This window comes from Triturus cristatus, chromosome 8 (genome assembly GCF_964204655.1).
Source record: "Triturus cristatus chromosome 8, aTriCri1.1, whole genome shotgun sequence".
Lineage (NCBI taxonomy): Eukaryota > Metazoa > Chordata > Amphibia > Caudata > Salamandridae > Triturus > Triturus cristatus.
In genome coordinates, this window is record NC_140591.1 from 393,443,057 (window position 1) to 393,466,943 (window position 23,887).

A 23,887-nucleotide genomic window follows, 5' to 3' on the forward strand; every position below is an offset into this window, starting at 1 on the left:
CCTCAAGTACTCAATTTATAATACTGCAGTAGGTGCAGGGGATGAGGTTAAATCTAATCTTGCTACCAGATGTTTATATTATTTTACTATAGGCTTCAATCCTGACTACGAGCACCCTCCATCCGGATTATATTCCAGGTTAGACTGGAGAGGACAGTGGGCAGTGGTCTGCTCCTGTTTCCCAGTCAAAGACAAGTGGATGCCTACACCAAATGAATGCTGAAGATTGTGATCTGCAGAATTCCATCAAATGTGTCTCTATTCATCTAATTCAAGATTGCTCATGCATCAGTGACTGTAAAACAAGTTGACATTTTGAGGCAGTTCAAGATGGAACTACAACATCCCTTTGGGCTAAAGGGATGATTGTCCTTATTCACATCGTAATTTTTTTCTGGCCCCTTCTTGGTCCTGAACCCATTTGACAAGTTTGGCCTAAAATTGATTTTAAGCAGTTCCAAGACATTCTGCGTGAAATCCTTACAGCCTGATATCCCCCTGCTCCTCTGGAGTGATGGCTTCTCCTCTGTAGATCTGCTAAACACCTTTTTCCACAGGCCTATTTTAACCCCTCAACATTGTTTCCTTAATTGTAATTTTCTCAATAGCAGTTCTAGTTGAGCAATCTGCTCTTCATGCTAATGTTTGCCCCAAGGGCACTTACAAAAGTGTTGTCCTTCCTAGTAGGTGTTTTGCACACACATCTCTTACGTGTCACACCTTTCTGATGGACACTTGTAACTTCAGATAGCTCACCTTTTAATATCCCCTAGGTGCCAGACTGGATCTGGAGAATTTTGGAGCAGTACTTCTACATGCCGACAGACGATGTCATGCGGCTCTGCGTCGATCTGATTTCCTTTCTTTCCACACCAATTGACTTGGATTTAGGGCTCTTGTCTCAACTTTGTCGTCTTATGATGACTCCAAAACCTTTCCACAACGTGCTAGTGAAAAATGTCCCACCAGAAACAAAAGGATTCAAGCTAGGATGCAACTGCAGGAAGCAGATGTCGATAATACCCTCACATGAGGTGTGCCTTTGGTGCATGGGCTCCAGACACAACTCTAAGTTGTGTGATAAATGAGCCCTAGAGGACCTGCAGGTGATTCAAGACTCAGAGGTGAAGTTGTTTGTTGCCAAACAGTCACATCTTCGCGCAGAGCCCAATCCTGATCCAAGTTGCAGGACTGGTCTTGAACACAGGGCTTTTCCTATAACATCTCTACTTCCTGCTCAAAGTCCACAGGTAGTCAAAGTCCCAAGCGCAAGCACAAGAATGTGAAGCAGGACTCAGCATTACTGCCCTCGAACTCCAAAGAGAATGCTTGAGGTTATTGAGATGTATATCACACACTCTCTAAGTCATTGGCTACATCACCGGTTCCTTAGGGCTATTTATAACCTCTCAGCAGATCTGAGACTTTCAAAGAGGCCATGCTGCAAATTTTCAGTGAGGTTCAGCATCCTTTCGGGGGGTGCTCACCCGGCCCCATGGAACCTACAGCCCTCCATTTGGGTTACCCCTAGTGGGTTCCAACCTAGCACAATCTTTCACCTCAGGGTCCATTACCAGGCCATATCTGAATCCAATACAGACTTCCAATTTGGGCCGATATCCACGTCAGTTCTGGAAACTAGGCACTGCTGGTGCTGATGCTACTGGTGTCAGTGGATGATTCGGTGCCGACACAGATGTTGATTTCTGAACTGAGGTCAGCTCGGCCTTGACGATGTTGCACTACAAAATCCTAAAACTGCAATCAGTTGTCATGCAGCCTGACTTTAATGTAGTGCCTCCACCACATCACAGCTATCAGCAGAGCCTTCATAATGTTTTTTGTTCCAACTTGAATCCTGTGCCAGAACAGGATGACCCTCAGGATACTGATCATGACCCTCCGCCCTCATTATACTGATGATGCCTTTTACATTGATCTACAAAACACCAGTGGCTTGATACCTCCCCAGAGACAAACCTTCATTCTCCAAATGGGCCACCAATGGAAGAAAGTGCCTCATTTGCAGTGGTAGTTCTATGGGCAGCTGAGTTACTAAAATGTCAGTTGCCCTCCATTGAGACTTACATGACTGTCTTGACAAAAAGTTTACAACAGGGACTAGCAACATCTGACCCCTTGCTCCCATTTAATGATGTTCTCACAGATAATTTGATTGCTACCTGTCGAAACCATATTATTGCCCGCCTATGTGCTGGCAGATGGCCAAGTGACATAGACTAGCACCCGGTGACGCAGGTTTTCACACCACACACCCTGCTCCATAGAGTCTAATTGTACAGGCCTTGGCCAGCAAGGTGAACCCTAATTCATTTCCAACCAATCCCCCAGATATATGATGCCTTTGGCAAACCTATGTTATCGTTTGCCAGCTTGGCACTGGGATCTGTAAATGCAGTCTGTCTATTAGGCTGATATACACATGACCTTTGGGACATGTCCAGCTAGATCTTGCTGCCTTTAGGGCTTCCTTGTCTGCCGTGCACTGCTGTGTAACCAGAACCTACACAACCCACTCTTTCTGTTCCATGCAAGCTCAGGAGGCATAGAGTGTGCACATTTAAGTAGACAAATTAAACTGTAAATTAAAACGAATATTGCAGCACCAGCATTTAATTATAGGATCTCAGAAAGGCAGTATAACTTGGGGCGTCAGTCTCTTTTTGGCTGCAGAACGTCCTGTGACTTCCTTATAATTAGGGCTCCCAGATTTATGGTATTTATTTTTTGACATTTCCGTATGTATTTATCCATATTTATTTTTTGCTCATCTTTCCTGCATGTAACCATTTTTATTTCGTATTTTCTGTATAAATGAAGCTGCAATGGGTATTTTCAACATTTATTTGACTGATAAATGTATACTCGCATTCAAATGTCCAAAAGGTTTCAGCAGTACACAGTGCAACAGCGTTATCTGGAAACACTTACATTGAAAAATAGAATAAATAACTGTAGATCTGCACTTAATTAAGCTTAATTAGAAAATCTGTTGTCTTTTTTCATCTCCACTATCTCTCAATCTGTTCACCTACTGCCCTGGCACTCATGACTGACAGTAGAAACAAATCATCCAATGAAGACCTATTTTCCATATTTTTCTGTATTTAATAATAAATCCAGACAGGAAAAGAAATAGTTTTCTGTCTGTATTTATCTTTAAAAATCAGCAAAAACAGAAAACTGGGAGCCCTACTTATAATGTACTGTTGAGTGTCCGTCCCCTGATATTGCTGCTCATTTTAAATTGCTTCTTCTCCTAGATGGCAGAATATGCTGCAGTTAAGATTGAACAAGAAGGACAACTTTTCAGCTATTCCGTGGCAGGGTAGTAACAAATGAGCAATTAGAGACTTTGGGATGTTCTTTAGATGAATTTCCACAGAACTCCTGTAAGGCATTCTTCATAGATGCAGGCCAAAAGTCTCCTTTAAGTACCCTTACTCAGCTCATAATTTGCATGAGATCATAAGGGGCGCATAACATCACCAGTTCAAAAAGAATACTGTTAAGAGAATAAAGAATCTAAGAAAAAAATCCAAGTTTGCATGAAAAGATTAAAAGTGCATTAACTAATCAGGCCTAAAAAGTTGGAAAAAGTAAGATGGAGAAAACTGGCTAAAAATAAGCTAAACAATCATCAAAGCAGGGAGCTAAACCAGTATAATAGAAGTCATTAGCACCTCATGTATGCCTTTAAGAAATTAGAAAATATCTGGAAATTGAAAGTGTAAATTTGAGACGTTTTAGTTTTTACCAGGATCAAGTGACAGAGAGGTGCTACTAGACTGCCCTAGTGTTGGGGAAGGACCCAGGTGAAAAAACATCAGGTCTCTCCAGTGACAGATATCTTGATTAAATTCAGCAATGACCACGTTGCTTAAGAAGAGCTTGTGAGAAGATTGAGGTATAGAGCCCGGCAGTCGGAAAAAAGTTCAGGGTGAAATAATGGCACTTTTGGGAGTCAAAGGGAGGACATGTGGTCAACGGATACATTTGATAGGTTCCCTCGCGCCTCTTATGAATATGGGGCCTGTTTAGAGAGTGACGGTCAGAGAAGGAAATTAACTATGATTCCACAGCCTTGGATCAAGGTACTCGTAGCCTTCTGTGCATCAGCGCCCACCTTTTGGACCCACATGAAGAGTGTCTGTTAGACTGTGCAAGTGTCAGCCTGACAGGCACTCTTTATGGTCAGGTCAGGCAGCCAGGTGTTGTACATGCTCTGAAGGGGCAGGCACCTGGCGGACTGGGCTGAACTTTGCTGGGCTGAAGATGTTATATCCCAGTGGCCGCGACCACCTAAGCCTGGCAAAGCACTTGGAGGACTCCCCCACATGATGAGGGGGAGCAACACTGATAAGCTTTGAGCCTGGGCACTTCAGTTCTAAGTCCCGAAGTGCCCAGGGCTGTGTATTAATGTAAATGTCAAGGTACTTATAGAGCGCACTGTCACCAGACGGCCACCTTGCGGTGTCGCCTTTGCGGTTTCCTGGCGCTGATACTCATACCGCTGTGGAACCCCTCCTGGCTTTCCCTGTGAAGTGTCCACTCCTGGGCACCCCCAGGGTGAAGCCAGGCATCCTTAGCGCTGTTAGGGCCGGTGTGGAGGCTAAGCAAGCTATTGCCCAGAGTTGCAGCGTGGGGCCCTTGATTAGAATAGGCACCGAGGCGAGAATAGACAGGTCCGAGGAAATTGAGCCCGAGCCCCGCCGAGGCGGGAATCGAACCCTGGTCCCTGGCCAGAACTCTGCTTCAGGGTCTGCCGCTCTAACCATTGAGCCACACTCCTCATGGCTCCTCGTCACAGTGTGGGGTGAGGTCAGCTGTCAGTTGCCTCCTGTCAATGGCTGACGTCAGGGTTAATTCTCCAGGAACCTCGGAAGCTGCGATCACTGCTGCAGCCTGTAAGTTTGATGTGGGTGTGCATGTGTGTAAGTAAGAATGTATGTGTAGTTCAGGTGAATGGGTTTGCGTGCAAGTGCTTGTGAACGGTGCATGTATCTATGTTCCCTTGTGAATGCATGTAGTTTGAGTGTGCATGTATATTGATGTGTGTGTTGTGAGTGAGTGTGCATGTGAATGGAAGAGTCAGTGTGTCACAAAAAATAGATTAACTATATCTTCAATTATTTTATGAAGCTTAAAGGTAGAATCCCAAATGTTCCTTTGTTCTAATTGTGCTGGGTGTCGCAGCACAATGGCAAGTCGTGATAGTTTGTGAAAATCTTAAATATTTTCCTTGTGCTCTTCAAAATGATGTTTAGTGACAAGCAGAGTTAACTGCCAAAAAATGACTATGTATGGGCTTGGCGTCCACTTTTTAATAAACATGTACTACACATCTATGGTACAGATGGTCTTGAAGACAAGCCACGATGCTCTGGTTTTATCGTGGTGACTGCACTGGTGCTGAAGGTGTCATCCATTGCACAGAATCACACAGGGGCTTAGGCAGAAACATACAGACAGAGAAGTCACAAGCAGTGTACTGTGCCTTTATATCAAGTGTTTGCCTAAAGATGTCCACCTTGTTCAAGATGTCATTTGCCAGTAAACAAAAGAGGTATCTCAGGTATAAAAACTGCTTTTTGTGTCTTTAACAGGAACAGCCGTCGGGACAGTCCCAACATCGGTGCTGTCTTACTCTGACTACATATCCAGGGCTGAGGACCACAATAGCGTTCTGCGCTTTGACCGGGGTGAACAGGAGAAAATGTGTCGCGTGGTCATCATCGACGACTCTCTGTATGAGGAAGCGGAATCATTCAACATCACCTTGAGCATGCCAATGGGTGGAAGGATTGGCCCAGAATTCCCATCTGCTCAGATAACAATTCTCCCCGACACTCATGATGGTAAGAAGGCAATGATTTATGTTTTATACCTTACTCCCCCATTAGCGCTACACCCATCCCTCTCTCCAGTGCTCCCTCCGCCCGTGTGTCCTATCATTTGCAATCCGCAGTAGTCTTTGGAAGAGGCACAGGTTCATATGTGCCATCAGTTCATTTCTTCTTACCCCCAGTGTTTATGTGGAAAGAACCAGTCTCAAGTCCTCGTGCTGGAGTCAGCTCATTGTAATTTCCCTGTTCCAACTCCAGGCGGAGAACTCTAGTACTCACAGTTAAAGGGATGAGTGCAGGGTTTGGATGTCCCATAACAGCGAAGCTTAACACAAGATGGTCAGTAGACCCTGCCCTCACATTGACACAGATGGAAAGTTTTTTTGGTCAATTATAAGATCACAAAACACTGTGTGCTGCTACCACTGCTTTAGGTGCTAAACTCAGGATTGGGGTAGTAAGTCCTCTGGCCACTTTGAGGGCATGCTTGGTTCGCCCGTCCAGGCCTCAGGGGAGGTACTGAAGCTCGCTTTCTCTGGTACAGTCCTAGGGCTCTGCACACTGCTAGATTAGCATGAAGTTTGGGCCAAAATTAAAATAAGGATACCAGTTTCATGTACAGTTGGGCACTCCGGGAAGGCATACATACTTGTTCGCCACACAGGGAACATTCCTGACCCAACACCATCCCGTTGTGAATCATTTTATTACAGTCAACTCTGAGCCATACCTCTCACATCACATTGAACTGGGTCAATAGTATCCGTAAAGTGTTTTCGAACTCCGCTATAAGAATATTATTTTTCTCTGTAAGTGTTCTGTGCAGCTTAGTGGGTCTATATAAACTCCTAAATTGTATACAAATTAAATACGAATAGACGCCCAGCCACAAAGACAGGTCATGAGCATCTTTTAGTGGTTGGTTATGCGGTAAGTGCTCAAAGCAGTGGTGTCCAGGCACAGGTAAGAGCGGTGGGGCGGGGTGGAGGGGAAGTCGACAGACAATGGGATAGGTAATATGAAATAAAAAAATTAAGTGGTTTTATTTATTTTTGTTTAATTTTCCTATACCGTTGTCTGTCGACTCCCCCCATCACCCAGCCCCGGCCCACTGCCCTTACCTCTGCCAGTCGCCACTGGTTCTAAGTTGCTTCAAATATCAGTGAGTTATTTGGACTTTTCAAATGTGAATGAGTTTGTCAACCCCTTGTTTACGAACCAGAAAAATAACCATACCACAGATGCTAACGTATGTATTTCTTGTTGAAAAATACAAATGTTTCAGTTAATTCCATCGTTATGGCATATGTAGGCTGTATAATGGGTGATTTGCATCTACTGATGCTACCATCATGGATAAAATATTTCCAAATGGACACTGGTTATAGTAAGTTAAAATGTACGGTCTTCACTTTGCATGGTGTCATTACTTTGTTCTCAGTCTATTACAATATTGGGTCTAATAAAAAAAATATTCCTACCCTATGGTAAAATAGCGACAGGTAATGAAGCCAAAGGATGATAACCTAATGATAAATACCAAAGGCTTCTTGGATTTATAGCCGGGAATGATTTGCACATGTGTAACAGAGTGGAATCGAAAGCAAAGTTTTGGCTCTTATCTGCATGTAGTGATTGGAAGTTAAGCACTTTAACAATATCTTGCACATGATTAACCTCGAACTACTGCATATGTATGATTTAAATGTTCCTTTTTTCCTGTCTTAACTGCAATGATTTTAATGATCAAAAATCATTTTAGCATTAGGCAGAATTATTTGGTTATAAGTCATTTATATTCGTATAGTGTTTTAAATAGTTATTTAATTTACTTGTCCTACCTATAATTACCAGATAGGAGTTTTAGCATTCTGTAGAATTAATTGGTTTAAAGTCAAGCCCTGTAGTTACCTTGCGCAGATTTTTTACTATGATTGACATACGTTTATTTAGGCGAATACTTTACCTACTTGACATAATTGCAATGATTGTGTGATCAGATAGGAATTTTTAGCGTTGTGCCGAATTAATTAGTTTAAAGCTAAGCACTTTAGCATTACCTTGCACATATTAATTGGTGTAAGTCAAATTTGCAAAATATGTATAGCTGCTAAGATGCAGATTTTTATAATTTTGTTTTAATTGTAATGATTTTTATTATTCAGACAATAAACCATTGTATGCTTACTAGTAACAATAATGGTTGTATTACGTAAACCACTGTGGATCTTTGTTTTTGACATTGTGAGATATGCGACCATGCTTGCTTTTTTTTACACGTCAAAGATATATATGAAAAAATGTATAAATGTTCTGCAGTATTATGATGTGCAAACTTTTTGACCTAAAGGTGAATTTTTATACTCTTCGGGTGGATCAAATCGAAGGAAAAAAGTGCATATTACATAGTTGGCACTGAACTGAAAGAGATTTGTGGGTGAGGGGATGTTTCAACAAAGCAGAAGAGCATACAAATAGCAGTTGTTGAGTGATTGAAGGCAAAAATGTGGAGATTCATCCAAACCCAGAAAGCTGACAAATATGAATGGAGATGACATTGAATTAAAGGGATCATAGGAATAGCAGGGATACAGACCAGTGTGCCATATTCATACATATCAAAGATAAATTGAAATGTGCATAAGATGGTGGACAAAGGAATCCTCCAGGTATAAAAAGCCTGCTGTTGAGGTCAAAGTTAGGAGAATATGATATTAAAGGGACAGGATGTGCAATAATAACAGAACAGACTTTAGCACTCGAACTAAAATGGGAAAGAAACCAGTTTAAGGATAAGATCAACATTCTATGAGAAAAGAGATTGTGCAATGGGCAAGGTGAACAGCAGCATGAAAGCCCCAGAGAGTGTGACATGGAAAAGATGCAAAGCTGACTTCACATTTCATGGAATGATTTGGAGACACCAGCAAGGATTGCATTTTGCAAGTGATTTGAATGAATGAATGAATAAAATTGGGGACCGTTCAACTGCCCTGACATTATTTAGCAAGAAGACCTCATCAAGAAGTTAGTTGGCCTGGAAAAGCCCGGTCTGTAGCTGTGTTTTAAAACTTTCTGATTCACAGCTCCGAATGGCCAATGAAAGTCTGTTCCATCACTTTGGAGCCGGAGCAGAGCAGAAGCCTCCACCAGTTCGAATGCTTCTCCTGATGGGCATTTGTAGTAGACGTTGGTGAGAGGATCCAAGAGATCTAGTCGCTTGACCAGGGATAATCGCTGAAGGATCATCAGCAGGCATTTGAAGAGAATGTGTTTGCATTTTGGAAGCCAATGTAGGGCCTTTTTTTTTATTTTGAGACCTAGTTAGAGAGTGATTGTTTGAATGAAGGAGGGAAACCATACATAGAAAGAGAAGAGATCAGCTGAGAACATATATGGGCTCAAGGAAGGAATAAGGGATGCTGAGATACAGGCAAATGGGGAAGTAACACATTGTATTCAATAAAAAAAATTCAACATTTCTGATCAGGTATGTGAGAAATTCTGAAAGGAATATGCAGACCAGCATTTATTTGTAGCATGGTGTAATTCATAGTTTAAAGACGCAGAGTGTATTGACTCTAGCCTTGGGAAGGAAAGAATAATTATTGGGTCTCTAATAGATAATGCAAAAAGGCTTTTCCTGGGGTGACACGGTACATTTTATGAGAGGAAAGGGTGTGGGTAGGCACTTAATAGAAAAGCTTTGCCAGCGTGCATACAATGGAGTACCAGTAGAAGGCAGGACTATATCCAAATAAGTTAGATGTCATTATGAGTTTTCCTGTAATGTTTAGCATACATGTGTGTGGCTATGTGCCTTAAGCACAGTGAAATAGTTGGGGCCCTCTCAGCATTACTGCTACTCTGATTGAATTTGAAGTTCCTGCAGCAGGGATTTCCAAATATTCATGTTTGGCATAAAGAGGCAGGCTTGCCTCAAAATGCCATTCCTTTAGGCATTCACCTGCAGTTTGTGGTGGGAAGCTGATCAATCAATCAATCAATCAATCAATAAATTTGTAAAGCGCACTACATACCCGCAAGGGTTTCAAGGCGCTGAAGGGAGGGGAGGAAGGGGGTGCTGTTGCTACTGGTCGAACAGCCAGGTCTTGAGTTGTCTCCTAAAGGTTAGAAGGTCTTCGGTTTGTCGTAGGATGAGGGGGAGGGTGTTCCAGGTCTTGGCGGGGTGCGATGGGAGAAGGATTTGCCTCCGGCTGTGGTTCTACGGATGCGTGGGACGGTAGCCAGGGAGAGGTCTGCGGAGCGGAGGTTCCTGTTGGGTACATAGAAGGAGAGTTGGCTGTTGAGATAGGCTAGGCCGGTCTTGTGGAGTGCCTTGTGTGTGTGGATCAGGAGCTTGAAGGAGATTCTTTTGTCGACGGGGAGCCAGTGCACGTTCCTCAGGATCATAGATGTCAGAATGGCTGGTTGAAAGGGCACATCCTGAAGAAATATCCACGGGCATAGCCATGCACTGCCACATGCACTCAGTAAAGAAGCCACTGCAGAGCCTTTAGGACAAAGTTGTATCAAACATGAAGTGGCTTTTATAGTTTTAAGCTGTCTGTGGTTTCAACATTATTTTAGTGCCAGTTGCCTGTGCTGGGTGTTACTGCTGTGAGGAAGAGCATTATCCAGTGTATTTAAAGTAACAGAGGGAGGACTCTGCAATTTAATTGCGGTGTCTAGAATGTGCTTTTTAGTATGGTGCTCAGACTGTGTTGGGAGTAACACTCAAGATCTGAGTCTTCTATTAAAAGAGATGCGAGGATCCCATAGTGTGTGGCTAGCCAATTGGAATCAGGTGAATTGTTTCCTAAGGGGCCAGTAGCAAGATGCCAAAAGGTGGATTATTAATGTTTGAAGAAGGACTCCTTCCAAGTTATAAAAGCACAGCCTGGTTAGGTCACAGCACAGCGAATCTCTGCTCAACCCCTGGTAGTAATTTGGCACACCAGCAGTACTAAATACTTTTGAAGAAGGAAAATAACACAATTAAGGGCCAGATGTACACAGCATTTTATCAGTTGCAAACGCCCTGATTCACAAAATCAGGCCACTTGCAACCAGAAAAATGCTTTTGCAAATGTACAAAATTCAAAATGTGATTCACATTGTGAGTCAGTATCTGGAAGCTGCGTTTTTAGGGCGTCCCTTCCAAATAGTAAATCGGTATGGTATGTACTATTGTTTTGTGACCAAATTATGGTCGCATAACAGTTATACTTTACCAGCAGGTTAAAACTGGTGGTAACTCATTCGCTTTGGGTCACCCTTCCCCTAAGAGAATGTACATTAAAATATTTTTAAGAGCAGGCGGGAGTCCCACGGACAACTGCCTACTCCTAAAAAATGAAACTTCAAGGTTAATTTCTTGTTTTTTAAACGCATCATGTTTTCCATTAAGGAAAACGGGCTGCATTAAAAAAAAAAGATTGCTTTATTAAAAAGCAATCACTGATATGGTTGGCTGACCTAAGCAGGCCACCATCCCTGTGATGGCTGTGATTTCAAACGGGTCACAAATGGCAACCTACCTCATTAACATTCATGAGGTAGGTGGAGTTGCGACCCACTTGGATTCCCTAAATGAAACTCAATGAGTTTCATGCATTAGAAATTAAATGAAATAAAGATTTATAAAGTGCACTGCTGCCCGGAGGAGTCTAGGCGCTAGCCAATAAAGAGGTAACCTAAAAAGTTGTACTAAAAATATGAATAGGATCAGACTATTGATTGAAAAGCTATGGTTTCAGACCTTTCCTGAAGGGCAACAGTCCTGCCATTTTCTTGAGATCAGGGGGAAGTTTATTCCAAAGCTTGGAAGTACAGATAATGAAGCTTCTGCCTCCCCAGTTTGATCTTCTGACTTTGGGAACAATTACATCAAAAGCTGAAGGTGTGCGTAAGGACCTGGCGGGAGTGTACCATTGGAAGCTTTGCTTCAAATAATCAGGGCCAGACTCATGCAGGGCCTTCAAAGCAATACAGAGTGCGGTAAAATCAATGCCTTTCTTTATAGGGAGACAATGAAGTTTGGTCAGGGCTGGAGAGCCAGATTGATGCTTGGGGATCCTGTGCAACAAGCGAGCTGCCACATTCAATATGATCTGCAGCCTGTTTAATAGTCTTTTCTGCAAATTCATAAAAAAAACATAGCAGTAGTCCAGTCTGGACAGCAGGAGGGCAGAGGCCACAGTTTTATGCAACTCCTGCAGAATGAAAGTAAAGACTTTCCTTAGAAGTTTTAAAGTGAAGAAGGCAGAGGATCTGACATCATGAATCTGACTTTCAAATGAAAGTTCGCTGTCGAAAAAAGATCCTCAGGTTTGTAACTTGTGTCACTGGAGTGGGCAGGTTGCCTAGTTCCTGTGTCCACCAGCTCGGGGACCAAAAAGAGGTATTCCTTCTGAATAGCAAAACCACAGTTTTACCTGAATTCAAGTTCAAGCAATTTTTGTTCATCCACCTTCTAATCTGTTGCATACAGTTATGGAACCTAATAGTGGTATCCTCAGGATTACTGGCCACTAGAACCACAATCTGAGTGTCATCGGCATAGGATACCACTGAAAATCCAAACAATTTAATGTGACTTGCCAGAGGGGTAACATAAAGGTTGAAAAAGGTTGGACTTAAAGAGGAGCCTTGAGGCACACCACATGGTAGAGAAAACAAAGAGATGTAAATTCATCCAAGGTGAGGAATTGCTCACATTTCATAGAAAAGACTTTAAAAGAGCAAGGGATTCTCCTCTAATTCCAATGGAGTAGAGGGGATTAATTACACATGTCATGGTTGACCATGTCAAATGCCGCCAAGCGGTCTAATAGGATCAAGGCATCATTACCTCCATTATCAAGCGTCTGTCTGATATCTTCCGAGGAAGCAATCAAGGCCAGTTGGTTACTGTGTTCCCCTCTGATGCCGAACTGAGTCGGTCCAGAAGCTGATTATTGTTTATAAAGGTCGTAAATTCCTGTTTGATAGCCTTCTCTACCACCTTAGCCGGTAAAGGTAGATGTGAGATTGACCTGTAGTGAGTTTGACCTGAAGCATCAAGATTTGGCTTCTTGAGGAAGAGCAACAATTAGGCTTTTTTCCAAGCTTTAGGAAAGTAACCATTGAGTTAAAGATTTCAGTTAGATGAGTCGAAACAGTTTGTGGCAGCATATGCATTATTTTTAGAGGACAAGGGCCTGGGGGGAACCTGAGTGAATATAACTGAGTAGGTCCTGGACCTGATCGACCATTAGTGGGGAGAAGAAGAACAAAGTCATGGAGTCAAGGGCTGAATTGGGGGCGTTAGAAGACCCTGAGGGTGGATCAGTAAAGTCTAAACCTCTGGCTAAGTGATTTTCAGCTGACAGGCAAGAAGGTTGCTTGTGATTGGCAGAAAATATGTTATATACATCTTTAACCTTAGCTTGAAAGGCATAAGCTAGCAAATTGCAGAAGGCTTGTTTGGCCATGTTTTTTTTATTTTCTAAGAGGTTGGTTATTTTTTTTTATAGTGGTGAACAATTCTTTTGAAGAGTTTTGTAATGACTAAATTTTGTGATTAAAATAACAGGCTTTTTCCTGTGAGATCAATTGTTTATAAGCTCGGGGAGAGATGCAATTAGGAAATCAGTATTCCTAATGTTTCTACATCTGGCCCTAAATTCCTTAGACAATTTAGACACATCCACAAAAAATAATGAGTGAACAGATACCAAAATAATCAAAACCAATTGAATTTTGAGGTTTTGAGGTGAAAAAGAAACTATAAAGTGCCATTTGAAATCACTGTACTCTGTTGACAGGGGTGTATGCATGATATTAGGCTGACTGTGATGAAACTGGGTTCACATAGGCCAGGCAGGTCACGCTGATCAGAGATTTTACCTTATGACTTAGAGCCCCAAGTCCTGCAGGAGTAGAATGCAAGAAGCTGAAGCTGGGGACGGTCTTTTGAAGCACAATATGTCGTGGTTGAGGTCTTGCTGAAGCATCAGTTTTGATGCCAGCAGCTCTGAGATGTAAAGTCATGATCCCATAGCCAATAAGATTCTTTCACCAGCCCTCCAAAAGTGGAAAAATTACTATGCCCCAATCAATTCTTGGTGCTGGAAAAACACTCCTGCACTCAGGTCCTGGGGGCTGACTTCTAGGTATGAGGTTTGTCTCCAGCCAGGATTCCTACAGGGAACAGCTGGGACTTCTTGAAGTCAGAATTCCTATATCCCCGTAGCAGATTACAGAAAGCCAATCACTTGAAACATGGAAAGCAGTTCAGTCTATGGATGTCAGCAGTAGTCAGGTGCTTTGTTCCTTTGTCCTTTGGTCTTCTTTTTTCCAGCAACTAGCCAGTCTCTCTTTTTTCAAGATGTTTCCTTCCAGGTTCAGAACATTTCCAAGGAGGCTGTTGAGAGGCACTCGTCTTATCCTGTGTATTAGCCTGTGATTGGAGAATTTCCCACACCCATTCCTGACAACTTTCTTGCAGGATCCCCAATACACAAACTTGTTTTATAGGAAAAGCGCATGCACTTTGACACTGTTTAGCAGTGAGATAGGGCACGGATTCCATAGTCCAGTAAAACAAGACAGCTAAAAGTGGATGACCGGCACAAAAAAAATGTGTCCTTATATACTCAAGACATCTGAGTTTCCCAGTATTCAGGGGTACAATGTTTTATTGAGGCACAGGATTTTGAAGCTTAGCCTAAAAGGAACTGTAAAGACTCCCAATATAGCTTGTGAGGTGAAGGTGGTCTCTGATTAGCCCCTTTCATTATCTTGCAGTGTTGTAAATATATTTAATGTTGTAGTGGAAGTGATGGTTGAATAAGAGAGGACAAATTTCCATGTTCCAAGTGTCACTAATCTGATGGAGGACGATCAGTAATGGACGAATGTCCCTTCTTATGCAGAGGCGTAAAACAGTAGATCTGTAGTCATATCACATTTTACTTGGTTGCGATAGCAGTCAGCAATTAAAGTCTCAGGGTGCATGGGTGAGATTGTTTGACTTGTATTTCTTTTTGCCGTGTTTGGAGGTAGTTGAAGAAGGATCTCAAATCTTGATGGTCCGTTGGGCATAGGGCACATATAGAGATAAGTGAGGGGGTGTCATGGTGCTAGATTTATGATCATGATGACGATGCAGATGAGCATATTAGCTAAACCAATGAATCCGTCATGGCAGTTGATGTAAGAGGCAGAGGAGCTCTGTCTTCAAAGGTTGCTTGAAGTGATAATAGTGGTTGATCTGACAGTGCCCAAACTGATGAGTCCGTGCATGTGGAGCTCTATACAGAAGAGACTCTCATATCAGATGGCTGCTAGGTGCATGCAACACATTGGACCGGCGAGAAGAAACTTGAATACCGTACAGGGGCCTAATGTTTTTGACATGAATGTGACCGCATCTAAGATGTATATTAATATATGTTTATCCTAGAACAAGTGATAGGCAGTAAATATCTTTAAACAATTTTAAATTTGACCTAAGTTGTTCAGAGTCTGAATTTTAAGTGGAGGTTCTCTTCGTGTTTTTCTTCCAGTATGGGCTGTTTGCTATGTGAGGCAATACATTATTTGAATCAAGCCATTTTACTGTTCAAACTCAGTTAAACTCTCTGTGAAGTTTCTGCAGTGGTTTTGAAGAAATGCATGAGTGTGTGCATGCTTAACTGCACTGCTATAAAGGGCATTGAAAAGCTGGTGCTAACATCTTGTGGACTTTTGCTGTAAGATCCTGGTGAGCCGAATCAGTGAAATAGCACTCGGTGGCCAGCTGTAGTGATCTGAATTACTAGCAAGAGCCACTCAGCCTTCCATCCTTAATTGTTCGGGAAAACTCAGTAATTGCAATGCCTTTATTTACAGCGCTTAGAAACAGCCGTTGTGCGGCATATAGAGCTATACAAATTAGTAACTATTACATTATGAACATGTTTGTCAGATTCGTTAACAGAGGAGCACAACCGTAGCCTCTTGCACTCGCACTCAGGCGGGGCAAATGTTGGTTTCTTTCCTTCTTAAGAATATAAAAAGAGTAATGAGTTAAGTTTACTTTGCTTACTAAGATCTCGGTGCATCTGTCAGTCTGACGTGGATCATCGGGCATACTTGGGATGTCTCGAGGCATATCCCACTCACAGAGTCAGTGGGGGGGGAGGGAGTGCTTCCTGGGTTCTTGCTAGATCCTCCATGGACAAAGTCAACACTTGCACACAGTCGCTGACAATGCACTCATCACGGTCTTCTGGAACTCAACATATTAGTGCTTTGCACGGATAAATGATAGACTCAAGGCATTCAAGATGTTTTGTTCAGTTCCATGAGCATTCACGAGCAGGGATTAGTGTGGAGACTGTAAGCAGCGGTGCAGTTTCCTGAATATAAGGCTTCTTTTGGACACAGGTGAGGAACTGAAACTATTTCAGCCAGTGGTACACAAAATATGCAAAACAATAGAAACAGCACTAAAATACCAGAGGATAACGCCTTTTATGTTTCAATTGTTCTGCTACTAGGGTAGGAATTTTTAGAATTGTAGAAATGGGCAGTGATCAGAACTGACTACCTCCCCAGAAACGAACCATAGCTTATGTTAAAGGGCACTTTATGCTTATTTTCTGAATGCCATAAAATACCTTTTGGGTACCACATCTTTCCTGCATTGATGTCGCTTCACTTGTCCCTAGCAAACAAAAAGATTACCATTGCCTTGTGCACCAGACCCTTGACCGGTGGACACCTGAATATGTCAAATGGTAGCGCCCCACCAGCTGCCCAGACATCTAATGTTGGCTACCCCGAAAAGATTTCAGTTCATCCTGTGAGCCTCAAAGGTTTTTAAGCCAGAAGACTACGTGCATTAGGAAATACTTCCTTTAGTCCTTCACACCAACATATATTTCATCAGACCCGACTCTGGTGGGAGACTCCCGATGTTTTAAGCCAAAATTTGCTTTCTTTTCCCTGTCTCCTGCCTAAAATTGTCTATATTTCAATATGTGTCAATGGGAAAAATGCATTCCCCAGTTTTGTTTCGAAATCTCCCACTACCCAGCTGTAAATTGTTGGCATGGACCTTCAGGAACGATTCACATATGGGGTACAAGGTTACTCATGTTTAGAGGTAATCAAGGATGATTATGAACAAGCACTATCTCAATATCCGCAGGAGAAATACACAACTCAGATAAAGTAGAATATTGTGTTGGCCATAGGTCTTAGTTATATTGTCCTAATGGTTGCAACATGACCTGGATGGCCTTGCCAACGATATTGTCCTACTGGCGTTGACACTCCCTTAGATTGGATTTCTAGGCTGTGTCATAAACTGTTGTATCTAAAGAACACAGAATCAGTCTTTTGGTTTTTATTGTTAATTGTCATTGATATATTGATGACTTTACAAACTGTTCTCCATAGAAATAACTGGGATACCATGCAAGGCATAGTGGCTGGTATGTACCATACACAATTATATCAGGAAGTTCAGTTGAAGTGATTGAACCTAATGCACTGTGAGAGAGAAGAAAAGTATTAAGGAGGTCCATTTTTCTATCACCTTGCATGGGTTAGCATATGGATTCCAGGAATTACAGCTAAGTCAGTATAGTGGCCTGATCATACATTTACAACACGTGCAGCCATGTGGAAATGTTGATGTTGTGATGAAGATTCACATAATTGTGGTTCGGAAGTTTGGGGAAACTAGATGGAATACAATGTTTTGGCACCTTATTCCTTTCTTCAGGGATCTGGAGTGATAAATCCAATATAATCTCTACATTTATTGCTCCAAGAAGGCCATTCGGTTCTTCTTCAATTTGTTGTATGAGGATTGTTCTACTGATAAAGTGATCTTAAATTATATAACAAGGCCTCACTATTATCTCCAGTATTTGCCTTATTCTGCATGTTGCTTGTGGTTTAAAGGGATGAAGCATGCGAGTGACACTTGCATATCTCATACTTAATCAAATCGAAAAAACACGCAGACACCCAATGCCTCACTTACGCTCACTTAAGACATGCAAGAGTACGGAAAGGAGTATTACTGTAGTAGCTTTTCATACCCTTACATGCCTTTGTGAATTGGCTTCAAAACATCTGAAATGGCAATATTCGGGGAATGTTTGTGTATGGTTAGTATAAATAGAAAGGACAGTGCTATCTTTGCAATTTTACTAAAAGGGAGTTGGATGTGTTGGGGCTGATTCATAAAGGCATATAAGAGTACTTAAATGATTACTTCTGTAGTACTACTACTTGTACTCCTAAAGGCGTTTTTGAAAGGATGTGGAGAGAGTGTGAGTGTGTGTTTGCACACGTGTGTGTGTGTTCCAGTAGCGGCTGGTGTTGTGTAGGAGTGGCATCGGGGGCATGGGGGGGTACGGGCCAAAATAAAATAAAAAAACACTTTTAAACAGGCTCCCAGCCTCCCCTGCAGCCAATCCCGATGCTGCATTCATGTCATGAGAGCAGCGTCGTGATTGGCCTGATTGCTCTGAATTTGCGTTCCCATGGAGACTGGGGGCCTGTCCCTGTTCTCTCTAACCCAGCAATGCAGCTGGGCTTGGAGAGAGCTTCAGTGATTAGCCGGCCAAACCCTCATGTGCACTGACAAAAGTGCACTACCACTCCCCCTGTGCCTGTCTTTGACCTGACCCCACCCCAAGACTCGCCAGGAATGGAAAACAAACAAGCATTGGCATAGCCAATAGGTCTCGCTTTTGGGACCTTATAAGTGTTTAGCCATGCAACAGTTGATGTTGTTGCACCAAGGATATTGTGCTGATAACTAAATGCTTATAAGGTCCCAAAGGCGAGACCTATTGGCTATGCCAATGCTTGTTTCGAGAGGTGTGGGAGCTTAGTGGGCCTAGCAGCAAATGCAGATATCTGAGCATAGTCTGCATGTGATGACCCTAGCAAGACCATCTTAGCCTTTCTCCTATCGGAGGCTGACAAAAAGAGCAGCAAGGAGATAGGCAATAGGAACACCTTTTAAGTAGTAATCATGCATTTATCCATGCACCAAATCGGTCACCCATTCGAAAAACAACTAACCTTTCGTCCATCCATGTATTCACCCATTAATTCATAGGTTCACTCATCCATCAATTCATTAGTGAATGAATTGATGGATGAGTGAACTTATGAATTAATGGCCTATTCTCAGAATCAAACTCTCACCATCACACTATGACATACAAAATAGCCAAATAATATTTTTATTAAAAAAAGAGGCTGATTGATGAAGTTAGCAAAAGAAGAATGGCGCAAGCAAGCTGAAATAAGAAGGGGCCATGTGCAGCAGCTGGAAATCTGCCAGCGATGTAGGGGGCTCCACCGAGCAACACGGACATAAATAACCACTAAACAACAAGGTTGATAACTCCACCACCGTGCTGTACGCCTCTCTAAGCAGGCTGCATAAAAATTAATGATGTAAAAGTATCGAGTAACCAATAAGGAATTACTAAATACGCAAGGAGAATTTTTATTTTATTTTAACAAACTGCCCGTGGTTTAAGAAGGTACTGAGGACGGACTACAAATCCTATGATGCCCAGAGTCGGTTTCCATGCCTGCACCATTCCTTACCCCAGTTTCATACACCATACCCCTCGTAAGTGAACACTCTGAGCCTTTCCTCACCGTATCCCTCTCGACCGGTATGCTCCTGCACTCTGTTTATTGTGCAGGGGCGGGGGCTGGGGGGTGGCGGGAGCTGAACGATCCTCATTGGTATGTCAGTGGCACGTGAAAAGGGGAGGGTGCGACGCTGTATAGAAATATGACACCACCCCAAATACATACACACATCACTACCATTACTTTCCTGTTCACATGGTACTCACTACCCGAATCAGGTAACGATACGGCGCTCCTACAAAAACAGCTCATTTCTACATAAAAAAAAAAAAATACAAGTCAATGGCTTGTTCTTTTTTGTTTGCTTTTATTAAAGACAAATTATTATGCAGTATTCAATAGGCATGCACGTTGCTTTATTACGTCTGGCTCTAACCAAAGCACCTCTCTGACCCGTGGGATTGGAAAGAGCCCTGCCCGCGGCTGCAGTCAAGTTTATGATGCCCAATTAAGGGTAATTTACATGCAGATGATAAATTAACAGCGAAAGATTGGCTCGCCTTCCCTGCCCATAGCCTCTCGGTGCCAACGCAACTTATACAACAAGGAGGGCAGCTTTGCGCCCTCGAGGTCAAGCGATGATTGTAAACACCAGAAAACAAAGCGCTGTGAAAGTTTAAAACACCCAAAAAGTACCTGGTTGATGAACAAGCATTTACAATGCAATGGTAAAGTTAGAGCTATTGGCATTGCTCATGACATTATTTTTGTTGATGTTTTTGTTATTAAAACATTTAAAGAAACGGCATTGTTATTTACAATGTCAATAGGTTAATCACTCTCAAATGCGAGACCTATTGCATTTGCACCCACACACAGAGCCACCTACACACACACGAAACCCAATTACGATGACATAATCCCATACATAAATTATGAACGTTTGACGTAATCTTCATGCTGGTAGCTGGTTTTGAATTTAGAAACAGTAACTGTATGCAATGCAACCCCAGATTATATTTATAGCATCCAACAAGCTCACACACCAATTCGTTGTCAATCAGAGAGACCAGACTAGAATTTAAGAGACCCGATAAACAAACGGGTGAATAAATGCACGGCATTTTCAGATATTGTGTTCTAATAATATCGTTGTTTATAACACCATCTGAGCCAATTTATATATCTACCTATCTGCCATTACTAGTTTAAAACATCCTGCGCTTCGGACGGGTACCATGCTGCATTGGTTACGGCATATTGATCAACAAAACGCCAACGACAGTCTAGAAGAAACGGCTGCTTCGCCTATAATATTTCTAGCTTCTTCTGTAAAGGTTCTGGATTTTGGTCCTTCTTCCGTTTCTCTCCCCCCTCACGCATGCGCTCTTGTTGTTCAAGGGGGTGTGCGGGGGGGGGCATCGAGGGTTTCGCTCGGTGGTCTCCATTTCAGGGCAGCAGACATAAAAGAAAGCCAGTATGTTTGCTTTTCCAACGGCTTTTGTGTGATCCGCGCAGGTGACACAGTATCCGAAACGCAAGAGCCGTCGAAGCATTAAGAACTAAGCAGCAGTTTTAACGTATACGAAGAGCACTTGCAGTGTTAACCATCAAACAGTACGGTTTATGTTATATTATGAAAGAATTATGGTATTAATTTATACGACACCCCCTGGGCCAACTACATTTTGCAGTGCTTGAAAACTTCTTAGCCTTATAATAAAAATTGTATTTCATGAGTATAACGAAGGTTGCAAGCTCTTTGTGACTCCGCTCGTGCGAAGGGTTCACCGGTAGTCTATTTCCCAACATGGTGCCTGCGCTCTAGCGCTAGAGCCCACCTCTTTCCATTCCCACTAACTCCCCTTGCTCAGGCTCCGGTTTCCGACCGCGCTCTACCGCTTCCTTAAAGTGACTTTGAGGGCAGCTGCAGCGGACTCTGATCGGGCGGTGCAGGAAGAGAACAATACTGTAAGTGCAGGCTTGTGCCGGGGCACACGTACGCAGGGCCCAGGGGAGAGGCCCGGGGAGCGGTGCGCGTGACTAGGGGGAGGCGCTGCGGCGGGGGGATGTGAGGCTGCCAAATGAAATTAGTGACTGCTTCTTTTCAGTGTCTCCTGCAGCCGAGTGGTGGAGGGTTGAAAGAATAGTATTGCGACCGCATGCAAGACGGCTACCTAGCACACCACCGCCTTTCTCCGAGGTCAGCCAGAAATGCCTCGGAGAAAGGCAGCGGCGTTTCCGGATTCGGGGGCGTGTTTTTCTGTTATCTCCTCTTGCCATTGGCTGGAGGAGATAATTAGACTTCTTGAAAAAAACACGCCCCCGAATCCGAAAAGGACGGGGCCTAATCGGAATGACGGACCTCTTCTCCAATGGCTGGCCAGCATTCAAGAGGCCAGCCAATGGAGAACAGGGGAGAAGAGGGGCGGGTTCAAGCCCCTCTTATCCAAGTCATTAAATCTCGGATCGAGACTGCGCAAGCGCAGCCTTTGAGCCGAGACCTAAAAAGGGAAAGGGGGTGCAGGGCCTGTACTTATAAGTGTGATTTAATGGGGAATTAAGGTCCCTGGTGACGGGGCACTGGCCGGAGCAGCAGTGAAATAAGCAGTTTAATAGGGAAAAGTAGCTGCTAATTCTGTGAGCCCCAGCTTTTTGTGTGTGAAGCAGAGAGCTTGCAGCAAGCGAGCCAGCTAGTGTATGTGGCCTGGACGTATACAGTTGGTTCTGCAGAATATGCGGTCATAAGTAGAGGAGAGTGAGGGAGCAAATGCCTAGAATAGAAAGATGCAGAAATGTGTTATTGAGAATAAGACACTGCCAATTGGTTGGACTTTGATTCTGTGATGGTGAGATTAGTCTGGGACTTGGTATGGGGCATGTAGATGGAGCAAGGTTTCTGAGTCGGCTTTTGACATGGGATGACTTTGACACTGTGAAGGTTGAAAGGGAAAGGACTTGGACGTATGTGTTTTTGGTAGGAGTTGAGGAATGTAGTTTTGAAGATTAGGTGACCGTCTGGTATCTGCGGCCTTATGGGCAAGAATTAGGTACTCCGACGAGCGGGAGAGAAGTGCTGGCCAGAGTAGTAAGACAGGTTGGACAGAGGACCGAGAGAAACCCCTGACAATGGGGAAGGAGTCACGGCCCGCCTGCCCGCCATGATTGAGCGGGTTCAGGTGTGAGGTCCAGAGAAGGCTGAGAGGGCTATGGGCGCTTGTAGAGTGCGCAGAGCGCTGTACAAGAGACATGGCTGGAAGAATAGAAACCAATGGGGGAGGGGATTGGAATAACCCAGGCTTTTGTACAGTGGGAGGAGAGAGGTATTCATTGATCGGCTCTGAAATGCATCTGACCTTAGCTCAGGTTTCTCCTGTGACTGGCAGGTGGCGCCAGCAGTTCGAGTGGCGGCTCTACTCAGTTAATGTTATTCCATCAGCAGTTGTATGGGGCTGTAAACCACAGCATCAAAGCACACACGGTTGCACGGAAGCCAGATGTGACCATCAACAGATGTATCCCAAGCCCGCCATAGGACCTCATGGAAGCAATGAGCCAGGAGGCAGGCATGAAAGAAGATCACAGGCAGGAGAGGTTAGGGGTAGACACCCAGTGAAAACCCACAGAAGAGGCGCGTGCTGGCATCAGTGAAACACTGAGGGCTGTCGAAGTGTGGATTGGGAAAGACAACTGTTAACAGGGAAGCCTTTAGCATCAAATTCACTCATATCGATTTTTGAAACGTGTCCAGGGCGCACTCCCGATGTTGTACAATGGTGCCTCTCACTGAAAAGAAACGTCTCTCTTGTGAAACACGCACCAAAGGAGCCTTGACGCCTGATGTGCGGCGCTGGAAGTGTTTGCCAACACTGCCCGAAAGTACAGCGCATACAAACAGAAACAAGAAAAACAAGCCCGGCGGAGCGTGGCGCGCGCGCTTGGCGGGGACGGGGGAGCGGACCCTTTGAAGTGCTCCCAAAAGCGGAGTGCATAGCGGCACGATGCGCGTGATTGTGCGTGTGCTAGCCATGCAATCCGCTTTTGGGAGCACTTTGAAAAGCCCATTTACAATAGTCTCGCTTTCGATCGCTTATGCGATAGCAAGGCGAGACCTAAAAATGATGGTATAACATGTTTTCCTTTCCTGCTGTTTTGAGGCGGAGGCGGCACTCCTCTCCCATGGCGGAGGAGCCGCCGCAGTGTCCTATCAACCAGTGAGTGCAGGTTTTGCACTCATAGACAGACCATTTAGAAAGACTGTCTTTGGCAGGCGTGCTCAACAATTAGCCCTCCTCTGTGTTTATTGCACACAAGTGCATGGTTTGTTTGTGTAGAAAAAGAATACAGTTTTCTCTATGATCTTGCACTCTCTTGCAAGACAACACTATTCAATGAAACAATGACACCACAGGTTTGTA

At 43.5% G+C, this 23,887-nt stretch overlaps 1 protein-coding gene across 1 annotated transcript in view; it reads left to right on the forward strand.

Moving 5' to 3' along the window:
• FREM2 (FRAS1 related extracellular matrix 2) overlaps nucleotides 1-23,887 on the forward strand; it is a 583,269-nt gene that overhangs the window by 300,207 nt on the left and 259,175 nt on the right. Inside the window, exon 6 of the mRNA XM_085621760.1 lies at nucleotides 5,628-5,879. Within this exon, the coding sequence (XP_085477886.1) occupies nucleotides 5,628-5,879 (252 nt within the window). The remainder of the gene's footprint in view (nucleotides 1-5,627; nucleotides 5,880-23,887) is intronic.